The sequence below is a fragment of the Nestor notabilis genome, unplaced genomic scaffold, assembly GCF_000696875.1.
Source record: "Nestor notabilis isolate BGI_N333 unplaced genomic scaffold, ASM69687v1 scaffold14883, whole genome shotgun sequence".
Classification (NCBI taxonomy): Eukaryota; Metazoa; Chordata; class Aves; order Psittaciformes; family Psittacidae; genus Nestor; species Nestor notabilis.
In genome coordinates this window covers 656-28086 of record NW_009923526.1, presented here as the reverse complement: position 1 = coordinate 28086, position 27431 = coordinate 656, and the positions used below count along the sequence as shown (strand labels likewise).

The 27431-nt window shown below is 47.0% G+C and overlaps 1 protein-coding gene across 1 annotated transcript in view; it reads right to left on the bottom strand.

Annotated features, from left to right (window-relative positions):
- RBM19 (RNA binding motif protein 19) overlaps positions 1 to 26938 on the bottom strand; it is a 58075-nt gene extending 31137 nt beyond the window's left edge. Inside the window, exons 1-21 of the mRNA XM_010012188.1 lie at positions 26756 to 26938; positions 26105 to 26236; positions 25824 to 25862; positions 25033 to 25240; positions 23675 to 23946; positions 23101 to 23175; positions 22755 to 22833; positions 22005 to 22073; positions 20939 to 21139; positions 19595 to 19725; positions 19097 to 19218; positions 18513 to 18609; positions 17952 to 18062; positions 17214 to 17414; positions 16608 to 16725; positions 16332 to 16337; positions 15352 to 15497; positions 14036 to 14096; positions 12569 to 12648; positions 11476 to 11531; positions 9888 to 10004 (exon numbers count right to left, since the gene is read on the bottom strand). Of these exons, the coding sequence (XP_010010490.1) occupies positions 9888 to 10004; positions 11476 to 11531; positions 12569 to 12648; positions 14036 to 14096; positions 15352 to 15497; positions 16332 to 16337; positions 16608 to 16725; positions 17214 to 17414; positions 17952 to 18062; positions 18513 to 18609; positions 19097 to 19218; positions 19595 to 19725; positions 20939 to 21139; positions 22005 to 22073; positions 22755 to 22833; positions 23101 to 23175; positions 23675 to 23946; positions 25033 to 25240; positions 25824 to 25862; positions 26105 to 26236; positions 26756 to 26938 (2504 nt within the window). The remainder of the gene's footprint in view (positions 1 to 9887; positions 10005 to 11475; positions 11532 to 12568; positions 12649 to 14035; positions 14097 to 15351; positions 15498 to 16331; positions 16338 to 16607; positions 16726 to 17213; positions 17415 to 17951; positions 18063 to 18512; positions 18610 to 19096; positions 19219 to 19594; positions 19726 to 20938; positions 21140 to 22004; positions 22074 to 22754; positions 22834 to 23100; positions 23176 to 23674; positions 23947 to 25032; positions 25241 to 25823; positions 25863 to 26104; positions 26237 to 26755) is intronic.
- Between the last annotated feature and the right edge of the window lie 493 nt (positions 26939 to 27431).

The following is a 27431-nucleotide window of genomic DNA, read 5'->3' as shown; positions in this document are numbered from 1 at the left end:
CAGCAGGAGTTTCAGCCTAGAAACTCCCTTTGTGTGCACTGGACAACTGGACTAAGCAAAAGCAGGCAGCCAAAAACCCCTCAGCAGAGGTTTTGGGTGAGCAGAAAAGGGGACCTGTGGGTATGGAGTATGTGGAGTGCAGAAAAGGGAGGGAAATAGAAAAAAATCAAGTATTTCAATGAATATTTGAAAGAGATGGACTGAAAAATCTTCCTGCTCTTGGGAAGATCCACCTTTTAAAGCAATTCTGTCAAGATAAGTCAGAGTTAAACACTTCCTTATCTATGTTAAACACCTTTATGATTCAAACTGGAAAACCAGCACCGAAAACCTATTTCACTCTTCCCCACCCCATGGCTCATTTGGATAGGCAAATTAAAGTGGCCAGTTACTTTTCTGGTCTCTGAATATCAACCCAACATTGCTGTGTTTGGGTTTCCAGTACAGAAGGAAAAGGACTGAAAAACCCAATAGTTTAATTTATGCTTTTTGAGATTGTAAGAGAAATAAGCCAGCAGATCCCTGTATTGTCATCTGCAGCTCCCAGCTCACAAGGCTGGTGCACATACCTGCTGCTCAGAAAAGCACCTGCATTACACAGAATCCCAGACTGATCTGGGTTGGAAGGGACCTTAAAGCTCCTCCAGTTTCTGCCCCCTGCCATGGGCAGAGACACCATCCATGAGAGCAGGTTGCTCCAAGCCCCTGTGTCCAACGTGGCCTTGAACACTGCCATGGACGGGGCAGCCACAGCTTCTCTGGGCACCCTGTGCCAGTGCCTCAGCCCCCTCACAGGGAAGAACTTCCTCCTATCATCTAGTCTAAATCTCCCCTCTTTCATCTTGAAGCCATTCCCCCTTGTCATCGCTCCTGAGCACCTGCAGTCTGGGCACAGGAGCACACAAGGATTAGTAAATTCCTTGCACTAAGCCGGGCTGTGAGGAGGCACCTGGGGTGCAGAAGAACAAGGTCACACACAATCCAAAAGGCACAGGATGGGGTGGTCCAGAGGTCCAGCCTAAGGGGAAAGACTTAAATCTTCCAACAGCCCCCAGCAAAGGAGAGAAATGAGGTGATAACAGAGAACAAGGGCAGGAGGAGAGCCAGGTTATGCGATGAGGAGACCACAGCAGCCCAACACAACACACAGGACTTGCTGCAAAGACCAGCCCTGAGCCTGCTGGAAGGCTGCAGGGAGGACACCTTGGGTGACACAGTCCAGTGTGAGGCATCTCTGCCCATCGCAGGGGGTTGGAACTGGATGATCTTAAGGTCCTTTCCAACCCAAACCATTCTATGATTCTATGACACATTCCAGGGGTGCTGGAAGGAAGGGGAAATGTGACAAGTAAGGAATCTCCATCTTCAGATCATGTGGGCAGGCAGATGAGAGGGGCAGAGCTGCACCAGGATAAAGCTTCACTCCAGAGCAGCACCCCATAGCCTCCCATGCCAGACACGCTCCTCCTCAGACACTCGGCAACCCAAAGCACAGACCTGGCATTCCAATGAGAAAGCTGAAATCCAGCAGGAACGCAAAGCTCCACAGCATCTGCTGGCATCATCGGAAGCTGCTCGCCTTTACATCTCCTGAGGATGTGGCCTTCAACCAGCTCACTGATGCTTCTATACCAGTGCATGCAGCCTTGCAGAGCTCTGGGCATGGGTCTGCACCAGGAAGTCAGCTTTGAAATGGGAACCAGACATTGTTATCCCTAGGGATAAACCAGAACAGGGCAAAAGTGCTCTTGGCATAGGAATCCACCCATAAACTGAAGCCACCAGAGCCCATACACAGACCTATGGGCTCCAATGCAAACTAGCATCACCATCAAGTGCCTGTGAGCTGAGGGATCTCAGCAGCCTTGAGCAGGAGCTGGGAATGGCTTTGGAGATCTCAAAAAAGGAGAGGTCACTTTTTGAAACCAGCCATCTGTTTCCTGGAGAACACACTATGGGGGACCCCACTCAACACCAAACCAAACTCACAGGCACCATTAGTGCTGTCCATGCTCAAATGTGCAATGAGATGTGTTCCAGTTCTTGATCCTAAAACTGTTTTTGACAGGTTTACACCTGAAAGCATGCCTCGGCAAAGTACACACTCCACAGTCCTTCCATGTATTGGCACCAACATCTCAATCCACAGGGAAGCCAGAAAGCTGGGATCCAACACTGACACAGTGCTGGGTGCAGAGTGCCCACTGATGCTAGCTGCTTCCCTGGGATCCGTCCACTTGTACAACACTCATTTTTGGGCTTCCTCTTCATGCACAGGCTTGCAAACACGTTACTCTGGGAAGAGTGATCAAAACCTGCCTTGGTAACATGAGCAAAGAATCCATCAAGGCATCCAGGCTGGATCAGCCTTTCTCCTCTCAGCTGCAGATTACTCCACTACAGGATTTGGTTCATTTGACTGACTGCACATCAACCAAGAACTCAGTTTGCTGGACCACAGGCACCACACTGTGAAAGGCCAAAAGGCTCTTCCCTGGGGAGAACCAGCCTCCTGGAGACAAGGGTCCTTCATCAGTGAATACAGAGATATTCCTCCGAGCAAGGAATGAAACTTATTAGCTTTAAACCAGTAACAACACACAGTTAGGACAAGAGACATTTAGCTGGTGAGCTTTGCTTATCACTTAAACAGCCACCTTCTTCTCCGAGTCCTTCAGACTGGATCTAGCTGCAGACTCACAGTTGGACCATCATGATAAACTGACTCAAAAATGCAGTTTAATCTGTTCATGGACCTAACCCAGATGAACAGGGCATGAACCCAGCAGTGGTTTCTACCACGAGGAAGGGTTGATGATCTGCTCCACGTCTTCCCATCAGTACTACAGCCCAGTGTGCTATATATCAAAAGAAGCATGACCAGCAGGTCAAAGGAGGTGATCCTGCCCCTCTACTCTGCTCTTGTGAGACCTCACTTGGAGTGTTGTGTACAGTTCTGGTGTCCTCAACATAAAAAGGACATGGAGCTGTTGGAGCAAGTCCAGAGGAGGCCACGAGGACGATAAGAGGACTGGAGCACCTCCCGTATGAAGACAGGCTGAGAAAGGTGGGGCTGTTCAGCCTGGAAAAGAGAAGGATAAGGAGACCTTATAGCAGCCTTCCAGTATCTGAAGGGGGCCTACAAGGATGCTGGGGAGGGACTCTTCATTAGGGACTCTAGTGGTAGGACAAGGGGTAATGGCTTTAAACTTAAACAGGGGAAGTTTAGATCAGATATAAGGAAGAAGTTCTTCACAGTGAGGGTGGTGAGGCACTGGAATAGGTTGCCCAAGGACGTTGTGAATGCTCCAACCCTGGAGGCGTTTAAGGCCAGGCTGGACAGAGCCTTGGGCGACTTAGTTTAGTGTGTGGTGTCCCTGCTCATGGCAGGGGGGTTGGAACTAGATGATCTTAAGGTCCTTTCCAACCCTAACTATTCTATGATTCTATGATTCTATAGCCCAGATGTGCAATGCCTGCACATCTACAACCCTGCCCTGTCTTCCCCTACCCCTCAAATAATATTCTTAATATTTTATGGATGTCAATTTAATTTGGTTTGGTTGTAAAGGGCTGAGAGCATAATAAATAGGAAGTTTTATAGTCCTATGAATCAATATAGTCCTATGATCCTATGAATCGTGTTTGCAATGCACATGCCCTTACCTAGACTCTGCAGGGTGCTGGAGGAGTTTCCAGTTGTTGAACAGAGGAGAAAGATCTGCACTTTGGCTTTTCACAGGAGGGTGCACGACACACCAGGGGACATCACCCCCAGCAAGGAGCTAAGCAAGTGATTCAACCAGGAGGAGACATCTGACCTAGGACAGAGCTGCCGATGCAGCAGGACGGCAGCAGGACCAAGCAAGAGGGAATCACTAAGCCTGTCCCACCACCTCCAGACCAGACCTCCAGCATATGCTCAGCAGCTCCTGAGGCTTCTCCCCAGCAACTCCATCTCCTCCAGCTGCAGTTGTGCAGCCCCAGCAGACCCTTACACCATGAGGAGATGCTCATTGGGACTTCTGCAGCTCCCCAGCATTCACAGGCCATCTAACTGCAGGAGGACAGGACAGTAGAGAAAAGAGAAAAACTTTCAGGAGCTAAGAGGAAGCAGCAATGGATTCTGAAACATTTCTAGCATAACATCTAGGGGTTTAGAAGCAAAAGCACCACTTGGATGACATCAGTCTGCTCAGCAATCAATGCTTACAGCACTGTGCATCCCAGGGCTGTTTGCACTGGATATTCTAATTAATACTGCCCAGTACCTGTTTAACTCACATGTTTATGAAGGGACTAAGTTTCCCCCCCCCGCCCCCCTTGCCCTTCAGTAGCAAAGATTTCCACAGCTTCAACAGGGCAATGTTACTCTGGGAAGGAGAAATTGTCTTCAGTCATGTAGACTCCATTACTGGAAGAAAGGTGTGAACAGCAAGCAAGCCTGGCAGACGGATTCATTATACCACCGTGTCCTTTATAATGGGAAATGAAAAGCCCATTCTGATAACTCCACTTTATTACAATAGGTCAGAAGAAGTGGAAGGCATCATCTTATAAAATTAACTTCATAAAGACTCCCTTTAAAAAAAATATAGCTCTCTGCCAGTTTATCCACTGTCTGTCTCCTCAGAGATTTTTCTTCTCCTAGAAGAGACATGACTCCAAAGTCTTGTCCCACAGCCTGTCTTCACTTTTACCCTCTATCAGAGGGAATAGATCTGTTTTCTCCTAATCAGTGCCTGGCACTTGTTTTGCCAGATGTAATAAATGCCATGTCTTTGTCAAGAGGGAGAAAACAGTCAGCAAAGGAGTTAAAATTAAAAGAGACACCCATCCCTGAAGGTCTTTGCAAGAAGCAGCATTGCTTTCGTTATAGGAAAGTCAGAATACGAAGATAAACGCACCCGATAACCTGTTCTGTGCTCTGGCATAGCTTTCAGTTGCTTTTTCTGCCAGCTTCTGTAGTCAAACCAAAGTCCAGTCTCTCAAGAGATACTAATTTTTGTGATTTAACAGCTTAATGCAAGGTGTTTGGTTGCAGTTCCTATAGGTGAGAGATAAGGGATGGTCAGATGGACAATAACCCACCTTCCACACTTGTGGTGCTGGCTCCTGATGTGACTCTGAACTTTCACAGACTCATAGAATGGTTTAGGTTGGAAAGGATCTTAAGATCATCCAGTTCCAACCTCCTGCCATAGACAAGGATCCCTTCCACTAGACCATGTCGCCCAAGGCTCTGTCCAGCCTGGCCTTGAACACTGCCAGGGATGGAGCATTTACCACTTCTCTGGGCAGCCTGTTCCAGTGCCTCACCACTCTCACAGTAAAGAAATTCTCCCTTATATCTGACCTGAACTTCCTCTGTTTAAGTTTAAACCCGTTAACCCTTGTCCTATTGCTACAGTCCCCGATGAAGAGTCCCTCTCCAGCATCCTTGTAGTCCCCCTTCAGATACTGGAAGGCTGCTCTGAGGCCACCACACAGCTGGGTTACTGTCTACTGCAACAAGTCAGCAGGGGAGGGCTGGAAGTGTTGGTTATTGCAATATTAGGATAATTTACAGATACAACCCCAACAATAAGTTTTCAAATACATTTTGCAAAGCAAAGAGGCAACGTCATCCCCAAAACATGGTACTTGAGATGCAACTCTAATAACCACATCCTTTGGTGGTACAAGCATCAGTTATGTCATACTCCAGGCAGACTCTCACCAGTATCTATCCCTCAGGTTATATTTGATTGGGTAAGAATCTTTTATGAAGTCTTTTTCTACACCTAATCGTTCCCCCTTTGGGGACAAGAAAACATACATCTCCTGGAAACATTTTAAGCCAACTGAAAAACAACCTTATTTTTAATATTCATGGTGTAGATAGGGGGAAGAAGGATGGAAGAGGATGCTCTGAAACAAACAGTTAATTGGAACTTCCTGCATGGATCTAATGGGATAGATTTTAAAGGAGCCTAATTTTCAGCAATTGCTAGAGCTCCAATCTGTGAAAATGTGGCCTTTCAGAAAGCTCCAATTCAGCTTGCCACATCTGGAGTTCCTTTTGAGAGAAAGTCCTGCCATAAAAGCCCCCCAATTTGGGTGCAAGAATTAGCAGCCTTCATGGGATATCAGTCCCTTTGTCTCTCCTCCCCTACCTATGGCTCTTTGGGAAAGAACTAAGGACCATTTATCTTTTGTAGTATTTCCAGGTAGTAAAAAAGAGGAGAATGTAATAAAGAACAAAAATTGGGGGATGAAAAAAAAGAGAACACACCCACAAAAGCTAAATCTTCACACCTATGTATTATAGGCAGCCCCTATAATTGAAAAGCATTTCTCCCTCTAAAGAAAATAACACTTGCTGGGTCTCAAAAGAATGAAATTAAAAATGCCTTGATGGTGCCAGAGAGACCAAAACCTCCAGCAGAAGATGACAGGACACGCTCAGCACCAGTGTCCCACACCCCAGCAAAGCCATTGGGTCTGCTGTGGAAGGTGGGCAGCACCTAAGGCTCATGGAGCCCTGCAACAAGACGTTCGTTTTGGAGGCAGAAGACTTCAGCTGTTAACCAGAGCATCCATGACTCCCATACAGAAACAGAGAAGAATCACCTTTGTCCAGCCCAAGAATTAAACTAGATATGGCCCAACTTCAAAATTAAAAGGATGATGGAATGGTTGAGGTTGAAGGGACCTTAAAGCTCATCCAGTTCCAATCCCCTACCACGGGCAGGGACACCTTCCACTAGACCAGGTTGCTCCAAGCCCTGTCCAACCTTGCCTTAAACACTGCCAGCACCTCACCACCCTCACAGGGAGGAGAAATGTGAAGAAATACATTTGCTTTGAACCTCCTGCTAACTATGAGCTTGGGGAAAACTCAGTTTGAGTTTTACACCTACTCATAGATCTTTCCCAAGGGATTGCCTGGCCTCCTTCCTCCCAGGAATCCACCTCACTGCTGGGGATGGACAGGAGGAAATTGCTGGGGAATGCAGCTCCTCAAACCTTCTGGTGCTCATGATGCAGAGAGATCATGCAATGGGAAGCACATGTGCCACCAACCACTTCCAAACCACAGCGAGGTCCAGCCTGAAGGATGGTGCAGAGCCTTTCCCATGGTTTCCAGGATCACTCAAAGCAGCTGGGGAAGGGGAAGAGCAAGGAAGGACCATGGTCGACCTTCAGCTGCACTAAGAACACAAATGATGGGGCAGGGCAAGTCTGAGTACTGAGTGATGGATCCATACACAATGATACTAAATAATATAATAATGATACTAAAAAGCATAAAGCCAGGGCAGGATTTCCCGAGCTGCCAGTGCTGATTTTGAAGGCTAAACAACCTTTAAAATTCACTGTTCCAAACACCCAACTCCCTTGTTTTGCTGTTCCAGTGTCATTAACACCTACAGTGGGTCCATTTAAAAAAGGAAGACATAGCTCCTTTGCAAAGCTTAAAACATGGAAATATTTGTTTGGGGAAATATATATACACACACATGTATATATAAAATATATAAAAAAAGGGGGGTTGGAACTAGATGATCTTAAGGTCCTTTCCAACTCAAACCATTCTATGATTCTATAACATATATATATATATAAAACCATATATTTCCATAAGAGATGTACTTGTCTGGGTAATATATACACACATATAGAGAATGTGTGTACATATATTTATGTATTAATCTTTCTCTTGCCCAGGCAATTGAGAAAAGCAAAAGCAGAAGGAAGCAGGCTGGGAGACATCAGCTGCAGGGCTGGAAAGTGGCTTTTGAGCATGTGAAACAATAGAGGAGAGATGCTCACTCTGCAAAGCCTCTCACCTCCATGGGCCAGGGCTGTCACTCTACATGGTGATGCCCAGCAGTGTGGCCTGGCGGGCCCCAGGCTGGCTGTCCCTTGTTGTCTCTTGCTGTCCCTAGGCTGGCTGTGGTCCCCAGCCAACCTTTCCTGGGCAGGCTAAGAGTGCCCCCTGCAGCCCTGCTGCCAATTGTGAACTTGTTCATAATTCCAACTAACTAACCAAACAGAAATAAGACAAGTACCTAAATGCAGGAAGAGCTCCAGAGCAAAGGCATCTGATTTAAAACCACCCCAAAAAAGCAATCCAGGAGGATGAAGTGTTTCATAGCGCTCCGTCATGCCTGGTTTTAACTGCTCTGAAGGGAAAGACAGATGGAAGGGGTGGAGAGGGAGGATTTTGTGTGTGTGTGTCCCTACCAAGCTGATGGCTTTTGTTTTGAGGATAAAACCTCCCATCTCTGAATATACCAGGTAAGTAAAATGGATGCTCACGTGTCACTGGGAGCACTGTCAACAGCACTTGCGGCTTGAAGCTGCATGTTTTTTGCAATATTCATCAGACTGCTCCTCTCCCCCTCCGCTCCACTGCACTGAGGTGCTAGACAGACCAGGAGGGAAAAAAAACATACAACCCCCCCCAGTCTGCTGGGCTTGTCTGTCCTCATGCTATACACAAGACTCCCAGCTCCTTGAACTTAACCCAGGGCCCCAGAAGGCAAACAGATCCCCTTGGGTTTGCTTGCTCCAGCTTCATGAAGATCATGTCTGCAGCCACACAGTGTTGGGTTTTGAATTAGCAGTACCCCACTGCTAAGAAACTCAGCAGAGTGACTTGGAAGTCCAGAGGTTTTGCCCTGTTACAGTAGGGCCTCACAGGGTTGCACAGTACAAGCAATATCTTCTGTGTGCACAAACACATCTTCTACATTGTGCCTACCATCACCCTTCCAGCAACACAGGTCCAAGAGCCAAATCACAGTCAGCGTTCAGTTAAATCCCCAGAGCCTATCCCGAAACAGCAACACAACATACAGCATTCCTTGACATATTATACCTTGGAAACAGCCTACCAGCCACATAGGATCCACTGTCCTTACCTATGGTCAAGCCAGGAGAACATCACAGGTTAATAAAGTAGGTAGAACTGACATACTAGGGAAGCGCATAGTTTCCCTCACAATGAACAAATCACTGCCCTGCAGGTCCCCACAGGGCAGTTTCCACTGCATGGTCTGAGGAGGTTTCAAAGGGATAAGCAATTCCACAGTGCATTCCCTTTGGAAAGAAATGACACAGCCTGACCAAACCAAAGCCCCTGCCTTCTGCCTAGACAAAGCAACACAGAAAGCCTAACCCAGTACTTCACTGTGTCCTGCAGATGTGAGCTATCACCCTTGTTTTCCAGATGAGAAAACTCACAGGCAGAGCTGGACACCAATTCCCCCAAATTCCTTGCACAAGCCAACAGTAGAGTAGGGACCATGGCCTGGGTCAATGAGCAGAAGATTCTCATCCTGGGAACAGAAAAGATGCTGTATGCTGTATATTACACAGTTCACCTCTTTTCCAGGATGCGTTACAAGGCTTGATGAATCACTGCACAAAAGGCTGAGGGTACAAAGAGAACAGCCATCAGCCAGCACACAGAGGAGGCAGGCTGGGATCCCAAAATCCCCGTTCAACACCCAGCACTATCCCAGGCAGGTCTCACAGCTGACAAGGTATTCCTTGCTGGTGAGGGTATTAGAGGCAGTGCAGTCCCACCTCCTTACAGACACAGGGCTGCCAACCACAGGGCAACACCCCACCAACTATGTAAGGCACAGGCAGTGAAACCCCCATGAAAAGGAAAGCAAGTGACAACTGACAGTGGCTCCAGCCAAAACACTGGCTTATGTGAGCTCTGTCTCATCAGCAGAGTTTCTATACTGGTATAACCTGCCAGGCCATTTGCATTTACATTCAGTAAAAGGCTTCTTTACTTCCACAAAGAAACCTCATAACCTCTACAATCCAACAGCAAGATCTTGAATGAAAATCAGACTGCACAGACCCAACAGAAAGCACTTCCCTACCTGAAGAGTTCCCTGATTTCCCTGATGGTGGCCTGGAATGGGATGTTTCGGACCAAGATCTTGGAAGTCTTCTGCTTCTTGACAGTTTGCTTCTTTCGGGAGGATTTCACAGCAGGCCTGGGGAGGCACCAGAAAGAGCAAATGAGGATGACTGCACAGCATTGCATGCTGGCTCCTTCAACAGCAGGAACACAGAAAATGAGCCAGTACACATCAGCATCCTCACTGGCATCTTACTGGTGACAACAGAAATGCCACACAGTACACCGAGAAGGAATGAATTGATTTAAATCCTACATCTGAAGATCAAAGCTTCCAGCTTGCTGATTGCAACCTTAGTTGAGATTAGACAGCACTGTTGAGGTTACCCTGGACTCCCATTTGCCATCTACTTTGACATCAAATCTTGCCCATTCAATTCTAGGGAGGATGTACTATTTGATATACATTTTTTTAATAGCTCAGTGTAAGCTCATTCTGTTTCTTTTCCTTTCTGGCTTCAAAAATAGCAAATGAAATATTTAATAATTACTAGTTTTTAACTTCAGAATTGTATTGCATATGGACAAGAATTTACCTACTACAAAACATAGCAGCTTATTTCATTAAGCAAAGCATTCCACACCGTAGGCTGGATACCCACTCGAAGGATTGTAGAAATCAAAGTGGATGAAAATGGTTTATTAAAGACTTGAATATAAAGTGCAGACAGGGAGTTACCAGGCTGCTTCTGGTCCCCAGGGACCAGGTTTTCAAACACATTTTGACATTCAAGAGATACCTCCTCTAGTGCAGTTCCCGAAGTGTCTATAGGACAGGTTTTAGGTGCTTACATTCACCTTCAAACATCTGGATTAATTTTCAACTTTGCACTTTGAAAATTCCATCCTGAATAAAAACTAGGAAGGAAACCCTGCTCGTGTTGGAACCCTTCCAGTTTGGAAGCAGGACTCAATCTCCTACTTGGAGAGGTACATCTACAAGTAACCATCTCCTTTGCACCCAACTGCTCCAACAAAAGAAGTTGAATCTAGGTTTCTTTTCAAGCAAGAAACCAACTTTATTTGTCTTGATTTGATCAGTCAGCAGTGGAATATTGTTCTTAAGATCCTGTTCTCACTCACGAACGAGGGTAAAAGATTTCATTACCCAGAGAATATTTGCCTTCAAGAACTCTTTAAACCCACTGCAACTCAGGCTATCACTTGATTTTGCAATGCTGACTGAACTGTCTAAGCAGAAGCTTTAGAAAAGCCTTTTCCTTGAGCGTGGAAGAAAACTCCAGTGCCTGGTTCTCATTTTGGGCTCATTTTTGGGGGTCCCTGCATGCTGCTTCATGATTTTAACTGGAAATATGTTATTTAGTGAGTGAACACCTTTCTACCAGCTATTTATCATTTCTTTTTGCTTTTCAAGCAAGACTGACTAGAGTGAGTAGATCACAACAAAGGCTGATGTGTTCAGCAGTCAGAGCACTGCTGCTCCCATCCCTTGTGATGCAGAGATTCTAGGTAAGAAGGGAAGAACCTGCCAAGCATTACTGCAGCTTAAGTGTAACCATGTTACAGAGGTGAGACATAAGCTTTACCTGACAGCTCTCTCTGAGATTTTCACTTCCAGCTTATGGCCATCTACAGAGCAGCCCTAGAAGTTAAAACAAAGAACAGAAACATGAATAGATGAATTCAAGAAAATAAATTCAATAAATAAATTCAAATCAAAGTCTTCCAAGCTGCCAGCACAGCATTTCACATCCTGCTCTTCCCCATACATCCCTCCCCTTCTCCTGCCAAATAGTTCTCTGTTGAACACCACTCATGCAAGGCAAGGCTTTGATAGGAGGTGGAGACAGCTTGACTGACTGAAGCAGCAGCCAACATCCCTGATCTAGCTGTCTATCAACCTCAGCTCTGCCACGAAACTGACAAAGGTGTCACTTCAAGGCTTTGGGTTGTGGCTTCCTCTACCTCTATACTGTGAACTCTTCAAGACAAGGACTGTCTTATTTGTTCTGGAAAGAGCCAAGGATGTCTTGCTGGCCACCAGTAGGCAATACAGCAAGGAAGTCTTCTGTTTCTTGCTTCCTGCACTGAGAACAAGCAGCCTCTTGCCTAATCATCCCCTGACAGAACCCTGCTGCCTATCCCATCCACAAAACACCCATTTTCCTTGCTTTCTCTCTTGCCCAGGATTCTGCCTTTCACAAGAATGGAGAACACACATCTACCCCAAGACTACTTAGGCTGTGGAATGTGACATGACCACCTGCTGAAGGTGGGACTCACGGGTCGTGCCCAAAGAACATACATAGATTACACAGAGTAATTCCCTCACAACTACCTAGAAAGGCACCACTCCAGCTGTCCCACCTGCACCGCCCAGACAGTGTGGACCAAACCCTTGGATTTTCTCTACTAGCAGAGAGAATGATTTATTCCTCCAGAGTGCAGCCAAGCCCTGTGATGTGTGTGATGGAGAAGGCAGGAAGCTATAAGACCCTAAACTGTCCTTTACGTACTCTCTTCCCTCACAAACCTGGCCCATGTTAGAGACTTCACCATCTGCACAATGTAACCCATAGCACGAACATCCTCGGCTGCATTTTGAACTTCCCAGTTCATCCAAGCCTTTGCCTACCAATCTCTGGAAAGAAATCCAGACTTGATAATGCTTAAGCTTACCTGGAGCTGGCGCAGGGCTTTCTGGGCACTCTCTGGCTTCTTGTACTCCACAAATCCAAAGCCCATTGAAAGCAAAGTGCCTGTCAGAAGAGAAAGGGGAGTCATGAAGGTAGCAGGAAACAGTGATACTAAGCAGAAGATTTAAAAGCAAATCAGGAGCAAACACTGGTTGCCAAACCTGGAGGGGGATAGAAATTAATACCCCATGCAAAGGGCCAACCTGCCCATGCCCTGACTCCGATGCTCCTCATGAGCACCCCTTCCTTACTGACTTGTCCTCAGACTTGTTCCTCATGACTGAAATGAAACCTTTGCTTGGAAACCTTGCCAACTACCCAGAACCAGCTGTGACTTCTGTTGCCAGCTAGTGATGTGCAGTTGCAGTTTGGTTCTCCCAGAGGAGACACTTCTAACCTGTGACTCCTTCAGAAATTCTTTTGGGCCAACACTTGACAAGCAGTCAGTTACTGACCACTGCTGGGAGCCAAGCATCCTTTCAGTTGGGACCATCACGTGCTGTAGTTCCCATCATCACAAGGTGCAAGCTCTGTATTTCACTTAAGGCACAAAGGCCTGAGCACTTCTAGAAACTGGGTGGGCAGCTGCTAGTTCCATGCCAAAGGAGGAGATCTTGATTCCACCTCCCTGCACAGCAAAGGTTTGCAGCACCTATGGTCACACCACGATTCTGAGGAACACACTGGCTAGTACAAGACCCATAAGTAAGGCTGAGGGTGAGGAAAGATCCCCAGGCATATACGTAACACCCAGTTTCCAACTTCAAAACCTCAGTTGTAGGAGACTGTAGAGATGGCCCCACAGTAAGAAGAGGATTGCTTTGTATCCCATGTAGGGTATCCCATGGAAGCAGAGCCCTGTTAAGGCAAAAATCCTATAAAGCTGTGCAACTTCCTAGCCTAAAAAGAAGGAAGACATAGTCCATCTAGCCAGTGCTTGCCTGAAGTAAACTCTATCCTGTCCAACAGCCCAGAAAACAAGCACTGTCAATGCAACAGGCATAACCAGTTGTCACCACAGCCTGCTGGCAGGCAGAAGGCAAAGGAAGCCCACTCAGCACAGTACTCAGCCAGGCATCCTTGAAGATCCCACTGCTACCTGAGGATAAAGCATCCTGAGCACATATTTAATCACTGTGGGGCACTGGTTCCTTTCAACTTGCATCCTGCTTTCTTGTGTGATTCTGAAGGAGTTGGCTTCTCTATCTCAAGATCTCAAGAGAAGGCCACGTCTCCACAAATCCCACAATTCAGCTTAACCTCCTAGGCCAAACCCCAAGGTATTTGTGGTTGCTGCTTTCAGCCATTTCAACAGCCACACTTCTAGAAACACTAAGGATTTCACCAACGAGAACACAAACGCTCAGCCAGCTGAATGCTAAAGCAACACCACACCTGAGCCCTCAGCAACCAGCCGAGGGAAGGAACTGAACAGCAGCATCTAGAGTACCTGCTTTGTCTTTCTTCTTGGATATCGTGCAGCTCTTCACAGCTCCCACTTTGGAGAATGTCTGCAAGGAATTGGGACACGTGATTCAGTTCCCTTTGTCACAGGCTTGCAACTCGAGTGACAATGTGGCCCTCTTCCAGAGCCAGGCCCACCTCCCCCCTATGCACACACCTGATAAGCACTCAGTGCAGCTGGGTCCTTTCTTATACCACTATTTCTGGACAAATACATCCCCACACACAGACTTGTGAAGAAATCAATAGACGCATTCCCAGGAATCTTCCACCACTCTGAAACAGTGCAGAGATCCGGGATGGTGCTCGAGGGATGTTACGGGTTATAAGAAGCCCTCAGTCAGGTTGAGACCTTAGGGGTGGGTGATTGCTGTGATGTCCCTAGAACACAGCTCTTTCCAAAGACATGCAGGAGGGGCTGGAGGGGAGTAGGGGCTGCAAACCGTCTGGTTGACTCCCTTGCAAAACCACAGCCAGAGGCAGAAAAAGAAGAGGGACAAGCCCCAGTCCTTCTCTGCACATTTACATTTGGTCCCAGATCCAACTGGACCAGACTTTCTCCATAGTACCACAAGGTAGAGGAGCACGGGTCCAGGCTGACATTGCAGGAGCATTCTTGGGCCATGAAATGTGGCATTTTAGATGGCTACAAAAAGTGGCAGAGACAAGAATCACCAGTTGCTTTTCCCTATTTTCCTATTACCATCCCACATGGCTTTCAAAACGCTACCTCTCGCAACTGAGGTAAAGCAGCACAGACAGCTCAGTGGTGGTAGAAGCTTAGATGAAAAGCACATCTCACTGAAAACACCATCTATTTATTTATCACCTCCACACACAAAGCAGTATCACAGCTGCTTAAAGTGCTTGTCCCAAGGAGAAGCATTACAGAAAGCATGGAAAATAAAGAGTCTTAGAAGATTTCCTACTGCCTCCACCTGTCCCAAGGTGGAATTAAACCCCAGCCAAAGGGGTTCAGATAAATTAATCTTAACTGGCACCTGAAATCCCAAAGCAGAGGGTCCCAGTATAATCCAGTGCTCTTTCATCTCCCATGAGGTCACAATTTAACTGGCCACAATTTAACTCTTACAAATACTTTATCCTCAGCACACCAGGTGGAGAACAGCTTGCCCCTTGCCTTCTGCAGCAGAGTAAAGCCTTTTCTTCTAGCCCATGGAGTAAAGGCTTTACTCCATTAGGCATCTCAGCCTGGCCCCCAACACACACTCAACCCCTTCCACTCCATCAAGTGGACTCTGCTAAGCAAAACCCAGCCCCTTCTCCTTGCTCATGGCTCACCTCCTTCAGTGTGTCTTCTGTGGTGGCAAAGTTCAGGTTCTTGATGAACAAGGTACACCCAGGAATGCTTTCTTCTTCCTCCTCCTCCTTTTCTTCCTCTTCTTCTTCCTGTGCTGCTGTTTCCTCTGAGCCCTTTACAGCTTCATCTGAAACACAAAGAATAAATCCAACTTTGTAAGATGTAACAAAGCTTGTCCACTGCCCCAGCTAACAGTTACTACTCCAGCAGGAACAGGCCACTTCTCTGTTGGCTCTTTGCAGGTGGACATAGACTGAAGCAAGCTCAACACACAGAGGACTGGAGCAGCTCTGCTCTGGAGCCAGGCTGAGAGAGCTGGGCTGGGTCAGCTGGAGAAGAGAAGGCTCCTGCAGGGGACACCTTAAAGCAGCTCCAGTGCCTAAAGGGGCTACAGGAAACCTGGAGAGGGGCTTTGGACAAGGGCCTGGAGGGACAGGACAAGGGCAATGGCTTTGACCTGCCAGAGGGGAGATTGAGATGAGCTCTGAGGCAGAAGCTCTTCCCTGGGAGGAAGGGGAGAGATCTGTTGGACCCCATGCTCAAGCAGAGGCTGCAGAGGGACTAAGCCCTTATTAGACATCAGACTATACACACAAACAAGCTCTCTCTCATCCACCAACTCATCAACTCCTTTCCTTGCTACATCACTTTAGAGCAGCTTCATCCCCTACAGCACAGCCAATGGATGCTGTCTATGCTCAGAAGGGCCAAACTATGGACACAGGAACCCCCCAGCTCCATCCCAAAGCATCCCCAGCCGACTTTCCCTCGCTGCTCCATCCGGTTGCCCAGCACCATGCAGCCCAAGCCTTTTTAGTGGGTGGTCCAACCCTCCATGCTCCAAGCTGGTAGGATATTTGCCAACAAGGCACAGGAAAAAATCCATTGCCTCTGAAGGAGATTGGTTTGAGGGAAGAAAAGGGAACAGATTCAGTGAGACAGCACTGGGATGAAGATGTGCCTCCATCTGTGGCTGGCAAAATCTCCTCCCAGACCCAGAGGCTGGCAGCAAAGACCATTATCAGTCCCAAGCAGCCTTCCAGGAGCTCCTGCACTTCAAACCTTTCATCTCCAGGTGAAAGTCTCAGTTACAGGGAGATAAAGTGATCCCCCACCTCTCCCTGGCTCCAGCCTTCCATGTGCAGCTGGTTCCATCCCCAGAGGGGCAGGAATATCAGCACTGCTGCTTTACACAAAAAACAACCAGATACCTCTGTTCCAAAGCCAAAGTTCTTACCAGGCAGCAGCCTTGCTTTGCTCTCCTTTTCTGGAGCCTCAAGGGTTTTTTTTGGAGGGGCTGGGCTGAAGAAGACACCCATTGGAGCCCATTCCAGGTACAATGGTACAGAATGAAACTGTGAAGAGAACACAGAAGAGAAATTAAGAGTGGAGGGCAAGACCTGTAGAAAAAGCTCTGCTCTTATTTCCTTCTCACTCTGTAATGAAATATAGCAGGGGAAAAGCTCAACTTTTTCAGCTGGTTAAACTCTCTTTTACCAAAGGAGAATCTGCTTCCAGCCTACAGAGGACCCCAGCTTACCATGTACCACACTCTTGTATTGTGAAAGGTAAACCAAACCCGTGTCAGGCCACCAAGCCTTTTCTAGATGTCACAGCCCCCTCCTCCAGCCATCTTTTGAAGGCTGAGAGCCCTACTCAGCCACTGCTGCATAAAGATGCTCTGAGCATCTCCCTAAATCCAAGGGATAGATGGTAACAGCAGTGGCACTGGGATAACTCCTCTCAAAAGTCCTCTGTCCCTCACATTTGCAGGAAGCACTCTATTGTGCAGCTTCACAACCAGCCAAGACCCCTGCTGTCCACTGCCCCTCGCCACGCTCACCTTGGAGTAGGCCAGCTTGGTGAATGCTTGCTTGGCCTCAGTTGGCTCAAGGAACTCCACAATGGCTGTGATTCCTCCTTCTGGCAGCAGCACCCGGCCCAGGCTGCCGTGTTTGCCGAAGACATCCTCCAGCTCCACCACACTCGTGCCAGCTGGGAGGTTCTTCACCAGGATCACTCTCTTACTGCGCTCACCAGCGGCCTGCCACGTTCATGGGGGAAGAAAGAGGAGATGGGATTTAAGCAGCAAACCCCAGTATCTTACTAAATGAAGATTTCAGATCCAACACATTGTTCTCACTCCACATCATCCCCTTCCAGGGCCCAAGAGGGCCAACAGCCATTTAGAACATGTCCTCTAAGATCCACACCCCAGTACAACCTCCCTGTTCCACAAATGCTCATGTTTCGAGGGTTCAGCTCCAGATGAACCCTGGTATGGACACGGGTTCCTTCTCTGCCAAAGCAGGCTGATCATCATACTATAAGCCATCGTACTATGTATTTCAACCATCCTGAGGGCAGTTGGACTTTCAAATCAACAGAGAATAAAGGTTGGACCAGATGATCCTTGAGGTCACTTCCAACCTGGTGTTCTACGATTCAACGAACATTTACCAACCCATGTAAGAGTTCAGTCCTCTGAGATACTGAGGATTTAATGCATAATTTCAAAGAGAGGACTAGACCACTGTATAAGAGGTAAGTCCACATCACTGCCTCCAGCTGAGCATCTCACCTGGCTGAAGGAATCCAGGCTGACTCCGTTTTCAATGAGGAACCGGCGAATCTCCTGGACCAGCTCAGTTTCTCCCAGAGCAACCCTCACTGCCACGCTGTCTTTACTCTCCTGCAGGAAAGAACGTCACATCATCTGCTGCTCCTGCTGCTCTCAGAAGCAAAGGGAATTTTGCAGAGAGCTTGAAGGTCAAGTGCTCCAGCTCCTCTGAAACTGCTTGGAGTTTTGCTGTTGGGAGTCAGAACGGCTCCCAGGGTAAAATCAAATTTCCAAGAAGAATCTGAGCTTTAGGATGTAAATTCCCATCAGCTTCTGGTTATGCAGAAATGCAAAACTCAGCCACAGAAAAGCAGAGTGGGAAGGAGGGCTGGGAGTGTCATGTCTTCCAGTGGCAAAGGAATTTTTAGGCTCAGATCCCACAGAGAAGCTACAGCATCACTGATCTCTCAGCCTGCATGGTGCTTGTTGATGCACACAGGCTTTTGCTGCACAGAAAGACCAGGAAGGCCCTGGGCATGCAGGAACATGGGAAAGTTATCTCCCATCAATAACCCGACTCACATGATCCAGCACTTGGCTTTTGGAAGCACTGTACTTCTGAGCAATGGCATCAGCCACGGCATTTGTCCCCACAAACAACGTGTTCCAGTTGTGAGAGCTGGAAAGAGAAAGAAGAGTCAGGTTCAGCCCCTTCTTCCACTCTGTTCAATGCTTTGAATGCCACCATTAGCACCCAGGGTGAAGAGTTAGAGGGAAAGAAGGTAGTTAGAAAGTATCAGCCGCTTCTTTCAATCTCATTTGTCCTATAGAAAGACAAAGCTCCTGTGAGTTTTAGAAATACAGGTGGTCCAATATATGGGAAAGCCCCAACTGATCTGAAACCACTACCCTAAATTGGTATCAGACCAACTTCTACAAGACACCAGAGAAATAACCTCATACATAAAGCCATTCAAAACCACATTTCTTCATTTCTGAACTACTAGAGCTACTTGGACAGAGGAATCAAGTAGGTGGGAGATAAAGCAAAACGCTTTATTGACTTTGGTAATCTATATAGCTCCTGCAAACACCTCAGATGCATTCGTGCCACTTGGGAATCTGGCAGGCTGTGTTGCCTTGCCCATGACAAGACATCTCTGTACCTGGCACTGTTGGCTTTGTCCTTTGCTTCTTTCTGCTTTTTGTAGGAGGAAGACTCTTCTGCATCTACATCTTCGAGTTTTTCCTTTCTGATGGTGGATGGTAAAAGATGCATCATTCTACCCTAGAAGAAAGGAAGAAGAGGTCCAGCAGCTCTGAAATAACCCACAGAAGTTCATGAACTAAGCAGAGTGGAGGAAATTTTCTAGCACTTTTCCTAGTCAAGCAGGCAAGGTGGAACCTTCCTTCCCAAATGAGACATTACTGCAAGTCAGAGTAGCCGCACAATGTGAGAGATGGAGACTCAGATCTCCTTCTCCATCTCTAGTTCAGATCCTGGCACCTTTAAGGCTGTTCAAACCCAGTTACTCCACCAAAAGCAACCATGTTCCCATACAGCAAGGCAGAAGAGACTCAGTCTGTTCAGCAAAGCACAGAAGCAAACACTTGTCCACGTTACTAACACACATTCTCACCATCAAAACCATCAGTCACCGTACCTGGAACACTTGCCCATCCATTTCTGCATAGGCCTTCACTGCATGCTCAGGAATCATATAGGTGATGAAAGCAAAGCCTTTGGGTTTCTTGGTCAGTCTGTCTATAGGGAAATGGATTTCTGAGAGGGGTCCTGCAAAAATAAAGGCATTACTGTGACACATGCCCTTGCACAGCCACCACATGCTCTGAATTGGCACCTCCTGGGGAGAAGAGGAGCAGGGAGGGCAGAGTAGCTTTGGAAGGTGTGCAGCAAGCAACCAGCTTGGATAAGGAGCTGCTGGCTGCAGACTAATAAGGCAGGTCCAGCAAAAGCAGTCCAAAATCCAGTTGTGCACCATGTGAAGACAGGCTGAGAAAGTTGGGGCTGTTCAGCTTAAGAGCAGAGAAGCTGCATGGAGACCTCAGAGCAGCTGCCAGTGTCTGAAGCTTCCAGTGTCTGAAGGGAGCTACAAGGATGCTGGAGAGAGACTTTTCATCAGGGACTGTAGTGGTAGGACAAGGGGTGATGGGTTCAAACTGAAACAGGCGAAGTTCAGGTTGGGTATAAGGAAGAAGCTCTTCCCTGTGAGGGTGCTGAGGCGCTGGCACAGGGTGCCCAGAGAAGCTGTGGCTGCCCCATCCCTGGCAGTGTTCAAGGCCAGGTTGGACACAGGCGTGGAGCACCCTTCTTTTGTGTGAGGAGGCCCTGCCTATGGCAGGGGGTTGGAACTGGGTGATCTTAAGGTCCCTTCCAACCCAAACCATTCTGTGATTCTATGTGGCAGCTCACAGGCCTTTGACATGCCACATAAACCAGGCAAGCTCCAAGCAGCTGCTTTTACCTCCAGTCAGCAACAAAGATTTCCACAACCTAATCCTCTCTCCACCACCCCATGCCAAGATAAACTTAATTTTCTTTAATTTTGAGCTAGAAAAGGGAAGTTTTAAGCTTCCAGCTGACATGAGATACACACAAATTCACGTTTGACAACCTCTTGCCTCCATGATCTAGAAATCTCCTGTGTGATGAGTATTTCATGCAGCAGATGCTTTGGGTTATCTTCTCCTTTCTTCTCCTCCTCCCCATCCCACTAGGCCTCAGAGCCTACCCTGACTGGCAAGAGCTTTTACTGTTGTACCAGTGACAAGAGGGGTGAGGACAAACACACCAATATGTGCTTTGAGGAACGAACCATGGAGCCAGCACCAGTTTCCAAGCCAAGCAGCCACACACTACTACCCCAGGCAGTAAAGATGATGAGATTGGTCTATATTCAAGAGGTGCTGGACACAGCAAGAAAACCTCCATGTACATGAAGGAAAGATGTGGCCCTGCACATCCCAGTCCTGCAGTAAATACTTACCATACTTGGAAAAGATCTTCTCCAAATCCTCCTCATTGCAAGTAAAGGGAAGATTTCTCACAAAGAGTCTCCCTGATTCAGACAAGTCCTCTTCTTCCTCATCGTCTCTCTTCCTTCTTTGCCATGGCTGGTTATCAGGTTTTGCTGTAACAGTTTCTTTTGGGGTATTCCTGCATCGGAGCACCTCAATGCATCGTCCACCTGATCCACAAACATACACAGAGGCACATTAGCTGCTTCCCAAGGCAATGGGCAACCAGTATCAATGCGTAAAGAGCCTCTGCTTACAGCAGTGACACAAGCAATTCCAATTCCACAAGCTTTGAGCAGAATGCTGCCTGACTTAGGGTGGTGAGGCACTGGAACAGGTTACCCAAGGAAGTGGTAAATGCTTCATCCCTGGCAGTGTTCAAGGCCAAGTTGTACGCAGCTTGAAGCAACCTTGTCCAGTGTGAGGCGTCCCTGCCCATGGCAGGGGGTTGGAACTGGATGATCTTAATGTCCCTTCCAACCCAAACCATTCTATGGTTTTAAAACAGGAGTGCAGGGGCTGCAAGAAAGCAGTTTTCATAAAACCCAGGATCACATTTGCTCGACAACTCCACAGTCTCTTTTCCTTCCAGAGAGCTCCAGCCTTTCCCTGTGTCAACCTAGTCTACATGCTTCCAAGGAGATATTCCCATTCTGCACAGAATTTTTGCTGCTACTATTTAAGTCGTTCCACTAAGAGCTAAGCCAAGAGCAGGTTTCAAACCCAAGCTTACAGAATTGCTTGTACAAATCCCCTGCACTATCCCAACCAGATTTAAACAGCATCATTATTACACCAAGATACACTTCAAGCACATGACAAAAACCAAGGGCCAAAGAGCAACATGCAGAGCTCACTCGCTTGCCTGCTCCTGACACAGCACTTGGTTTATCCCATGTCAGCTGAGCAGAGGAAACCACCCCCACCATCTGCCTGGAATAAAAGAAGAGGAGATGCTTCTGCAGTGAACACTTCAGCAGCTGAGCACCCTGCCATCAACATCAGCCACAAGAAGAAGGAACAAACAGCCCTTACCTATGTATTCTTTTCGCTTCAAGGCCCTTCGCACTTCTGCTTCACTCTTCAAGTCAACAAAGATGTAACCTTGGAGGAAGGAAAGGTTCAACTGAGCATCACGTGGGGAACACACAACCACTAATTGGCTAATTAAGGGTGAATTGGGCTTTCTTTAATATAGATTCCTACAGATAAAGCAGTCAGTTTCAAGCCAGCCTGAAAACGGCCATGTTAGACTAGAAGGCTGCCTTTTCAAAGCTTATTCTCTCATGCAAACCAAAGAAGCCTGATTTAACAGCTGAAGTAGGCTTTTACAAGTATCTCCAAGAACAGCTAAAAGGCACAGCCACTGTTAGGCTATGAAAGGAAAGCAGCATATAGCAGTGTCCCTTGTTGCTCTGAGGACTGGCTCCCCACAGTAGCCACAAGCTGTCTGGAGACCCACCTTAGCTAAATACTGCTCTGCAACTGATACAGCAGCTATTCCAGAGGAAGAGGCCTTTCCTTGCCATGGTTTGGGATGTTTAGGAAAGTTCCAGAGGCAGATCAAAGGAAAAGGCTCCTGCTGCTACTCCTAAGGGAGCACAGCCAACATTACTCTGCCCATGGCATCCTATGGACAGCAACTAGGGCAGGAGAGATGCAAAGTTATAGAAAGGTCTGTAAGAATCAGGACAGGAGTCAGTGATTTGGAATTGCACATGGGAAGAGCAGAGGTGTGATTGAGAGGTCCTAACTCACAGATCCATTCCTCCTCTTCCACATTACCTGTATTCTTCCCCTGCGTGGTTTTTCCTATCCGGATTGCCACTGGCTTCAGAGGCAAGAAGAAGTCACGAATCTTTTGCTGCAGGAAGAATTGTAATTGTTTAAGTAAGTTCTCAGATATAGCAGGTTTCAGTCTCTGTTTTTATATATGTACCATAAAAAACACCACATGCAACATACAATTCTCTGCACAAAGCTTCCCCAGTCACACTTCCAACCCTCAAAACAGCTCCATAAATGAAGACTATGGAGCTGTTTTGCAGAGAAGCCTCTGCAAAGATTGTGCTGAGGAACACCCTGAGAACACCCTTGAGCCTCCACCCCCCAGCTCAGTAACAAAGCTTGCCTCAGTCATGTTCAAGGGAGCACCACGCAGTTTCACTGTGTATGGCATGCTGGCTTCTGTTGAGCTGCCTCGGTTCTGCACAGGAGGATGGGGCAGAGAAGAAAAGCTGAGTGAATACCAACAAAAATCACAGCACAACAAGCTGGGCTTGTCCAATAAACAGGAAAGGGTAGGAGAGAACATCAAGAGATTCTTGTAACTGCATCAGCCTAGGCAGGAAGTGCCAGGTGAGGGTGCAAAGTCTGGCTGAAATAGACAAAGCCAGTCACTAAAAACTGAGCTCTGCAGACCAGTGTTTCCTGCAGACAGAGAGGACACTGGAAAAACAAAGAAGCCTCTGGAAAGGGCTCTAGAAGCATGTGTTTGGAAGCTCTGTCTTCAGGAATTCAAACAGCACTACAGAGGAGATCCAGCAAACTCTTTCAGTGGCTCCCACCCAATGAGGCAAAAACCCTGGCACCTATGGTGGTCCCACAGCCTTCAAGCTTTCAGTTCACCCCTGGAATGCCTAACAGACACATACTATCCCATAAAGCTCCTGCTTTAGATAAACAAAAGTCTAATTCAGCTGTACCTCAAGTGTGGATCCTTTTTTCTTCTTCTCCACTGGTGTCTCTTGCTGTGTCTGTCGGGCTTGCGGCTTCCTCTTTTTATCTGTGTGGGTGCTGATGGTTTCCGCTATGCCCGAATCCCCCTCATTCTCACTTTCCTCTTCCACCTCCTCCTCACTATCTGTTTCTTCCTCTGTACTGGATGAGGAGGAAGAATCCTTCACCACTTTAGATTTCAGGTAATCCATATCTGAGAGATCTTTGCTGGCAGCTGCCTTCTTGCCTCCTTTCTTTGCTGTCAGAGAAGAGACCACAGAAGTTTTGCATACAGATGCTGCTGCTGCTACTCTCTCTCCCCAGTCAGGTAAAAGCCAAGAACCAACACAACCATGAGAACCACATTCCTCTGCTCTACCTGTTCCACGGGAAGGAAAGGCTTGAGAACAGCAGAGCAATTTTATGTCAGCACTTCCCAGCTGACAGTCTGGATCACTTGCCTTTTCAAAGCAACAGAAAGGAGCTGGAGGAACTCCACAGCGAAGCATTTTGTCTCAATTTTAACTAAATACTTCAAGCAGACCCCAGAGAAGCTTTTCAATTGCTACATTCAGTTTTGCAGGGAAAAGGATGGAGGAAGTTGTTTCTCCAAAACACCCCTCCAGAAAAGATCAACTCATCACACTTACATTTGAGTTACCTGAAGAGACACGAGGAGCAGCAGGGAAAATGCCATTTGCTCCAATAGAGCAGCTTAAGGAAATACCATGTGGGGAGGGAGAAAGGCTCCAAACCCACATTCATGACTGGTGCAGGGACACTGAATTCTAAGATGACATACACCAGACAGCAGCTAGATTTCTCAGTCTTTTAAGTTAACTGACTACTCCACTAAATACAGTTTTCCTTTCAGGATCCAAAATATTGAACTGTCTCCCTTCCAATCAACTCTGGTAGGGCCCATTTCCAGAAATACATACCAAAAGCAGACCAGACAAGTTCAGAGACATCAGCTAAAGGTTACTAAATAAACAGAAACCACATCCAGCTCTGGAAATCCTGGAGATGAAAGTGGCTGCAGGCTAGAAGAGCAGTTAAGGGAAAGATGCAGATGTTTGCCCTGTTATTCATACCTAGACATTGCCTTAAGTCCCCAGGGGAAAGCACAAATGCCATCCCCATAGTATCAGAAACTACATTTCCTGAATTTGGGAACACAAGCATACATTCACAGCATACAGAATGAGTGTCATGCTTGGGAAATGACCATCCTGATTACACTGTCTTCATTTGGAGGCAAGACTCTGAGCCAGGTCCTGTCAGCATCCTGCTCTCACATTCACCACAGTAAACACTAGCAAAGGGTGACAGTTCCTTTCAGTACCTTTAGTTTCCTCCTCATCTTCAGAGGGTTCATTCCCATCCTCACTCAGCTCCTCAGACTCATCTGAATCAAAGTTGAGATAATCAGCTGCTGATTTTGCTTTTCCCTTCTTGGACTCCTCTGCCAAAGTGTCATTAGCCCAAGTGGCCACCTGAGACCGCTTCTGGTGAACCACCAAGAACTCTTGGAATGTTTTATCTTCTTCCAGCTGTGGAAAAAGAAACCAAGCAGACAAGCTGTGAAGACAGACATGGGAGAGCTTGTAGTGAGTGAAAATTCAAAGGTATCATCTCATTTCCAGCAGTGTAACAAAAAAAATCCCTTCCTGGAAGTTCACTTTACACTGACAAGGTGAGCACTTAAAGTGATTAAAGTCTCCTCAACATCATAGAATCGAAGAATCTCTTAGCCCTACTGTTTCTTTTCTGTATTTGATGTTCAGACAGTACTTTTAAAAAGAAACGAAAACATTAAAAAGAGAAAAAAATTTACAAGTCAAATGTGACAAAAGTCATATATGGTTAAACCCCAGCATTTTTGAAACAGGATTGTCCTGGACACAGTGCATGGGCACACAGGAGGAGCTAACCATTAAAAAACTGGTCCCCAGCATCAGAATTGTTACAATAATGGTTTGTTACACCATAGTTGGACTGTCATGGAGTTGGTTAAATCATACACCTTGCCTGAATTAACAGCATGGGAAGCAGGGTACAGAAAGGAGCTGCTCAGCTCTTGCTGTTAATGGAAGCTAGCAAGAAGGTATGGATTGGAGTTCAACCTCAACTCACCTCCTTTAAGTTTTCTGTTGGATCTTTCTTCTTTTTATTCTAGGAAAAAACCAAACAAACAAAATCAAAAACGTTTTTAGAAAGCCTTAGTAGAAACACAAGATAATTTCAGGTAACCTAATAGTACAGAGAACATAGATCCCAAGGCAAGAAAATACCAGAACCGGGACTCCAACACCACTGTTCCAGCTACTCCATCCCTTTCTCCACACACCAGGCTACCCTTCCCTTTACCAAGTCACTGACACACAGCAGAGCCTCTGAAAACAAACAAAACTCACTTTCTTTGTGCCTGCAGCAGCTGCATTTGCCACGGGTTTCTCAGTCTGTTTTTCAGAGGCAGGGACCTTCTGAGAGTGCTTACTCCACGCTTTGGGTTTTGAAGGGTCACCAAAAGACTTGCATAACTCAACCTGAAAAGAATGAGATCTTTAGTTAAACATACGTTCAACACACTGTCTCTGTAACTGCTGGCTAAGCCTCACCCAGGAACCCTTCTTATAACCCTGACAGGATTGAGGAGGGGTGTGTGCAGAACAGGCAACAGAGCTACATGTCCACTCAACATGGGGAACAGTTTGTTGTGCTCATTTAGGCACGGACAAATAAATTTCCTGTTTATTGTGAATCACTCTCTGTCCAGAACAGCCACATGAAAGACCTGAGAAAAAAAGGGGTTAGGTTCAAAAGCTCAGATTATGCCAGCTCAATATCTGACACTCCTGTTCCAACCAGCACTGAAATAACTGCTACTGCTTGAACATCTGAATCAAGCACTTGCTCCAGACTCTAGCCATGATGTCTGGCATCAGGCTGTGCTGTCTTAAGGACAGCTACAGAGGACTTAATCTTTCAGCTTTCTTGGCCACCAAAATCTTCAATAAAAAACTTCCTTAAGAATCAAAGGAAGATATTTTTAAAGACCAACTCACTGTGATTCTGGATGTGTCTATGAAACTTCTGTTGAAGTGGTTCAGTGCTGTCTGAGCTTCCTCTTCAGACTTGTAGCCAATGAAGCCAAATTTCCTGAACTTGCCCTCCTTCGTGAACTTCAAGCAACAATCAGTCAGTGTGCCAAAGGCAGCAAACAGCTTCCGAAAGCGATCTTCTTTCATCTGCGAAATGCAGAAGGACAATAAGAAGGAAAATCAACAATGCAATATACCAACTTGTTCTGGGCACTGGTGAGGCTGCACCTCAAATCCTGTGTTCAGCTCTGGGCCCCCCACTACAAGAGAGACATTGAGGTGCTGGAGCGGGGCCAGAGAAGGGCACTGGAGCTGGTGCAGGGCCTGGAGCACAAGTGTGATGAGGAAGGGCTGAGGGACCTGGGGGGGTTTACTGTGGAGAAGAGAAGGCTCGGGGGGACCTTATCGCTCTCTCCTACTGCCTGACAGGAGGATGGAGCCAGGAGAGGGCTGGTCTCTGCTCCAAAGGAACAAGGGATGGAACAAGAGGAAACAGCCTCAAGCTGCCCCAGGGCAGGTTCAGTTGGAGCTGAGGAACAATTCCTTGCCCAGAGGGTGTTCAGGCATTGGAACAAGCTGCCCAGGGCAGCACTGGAGTCACCGTCCGTGTTCTCACCCCAGGTAGACAAGGCCCTCAGTG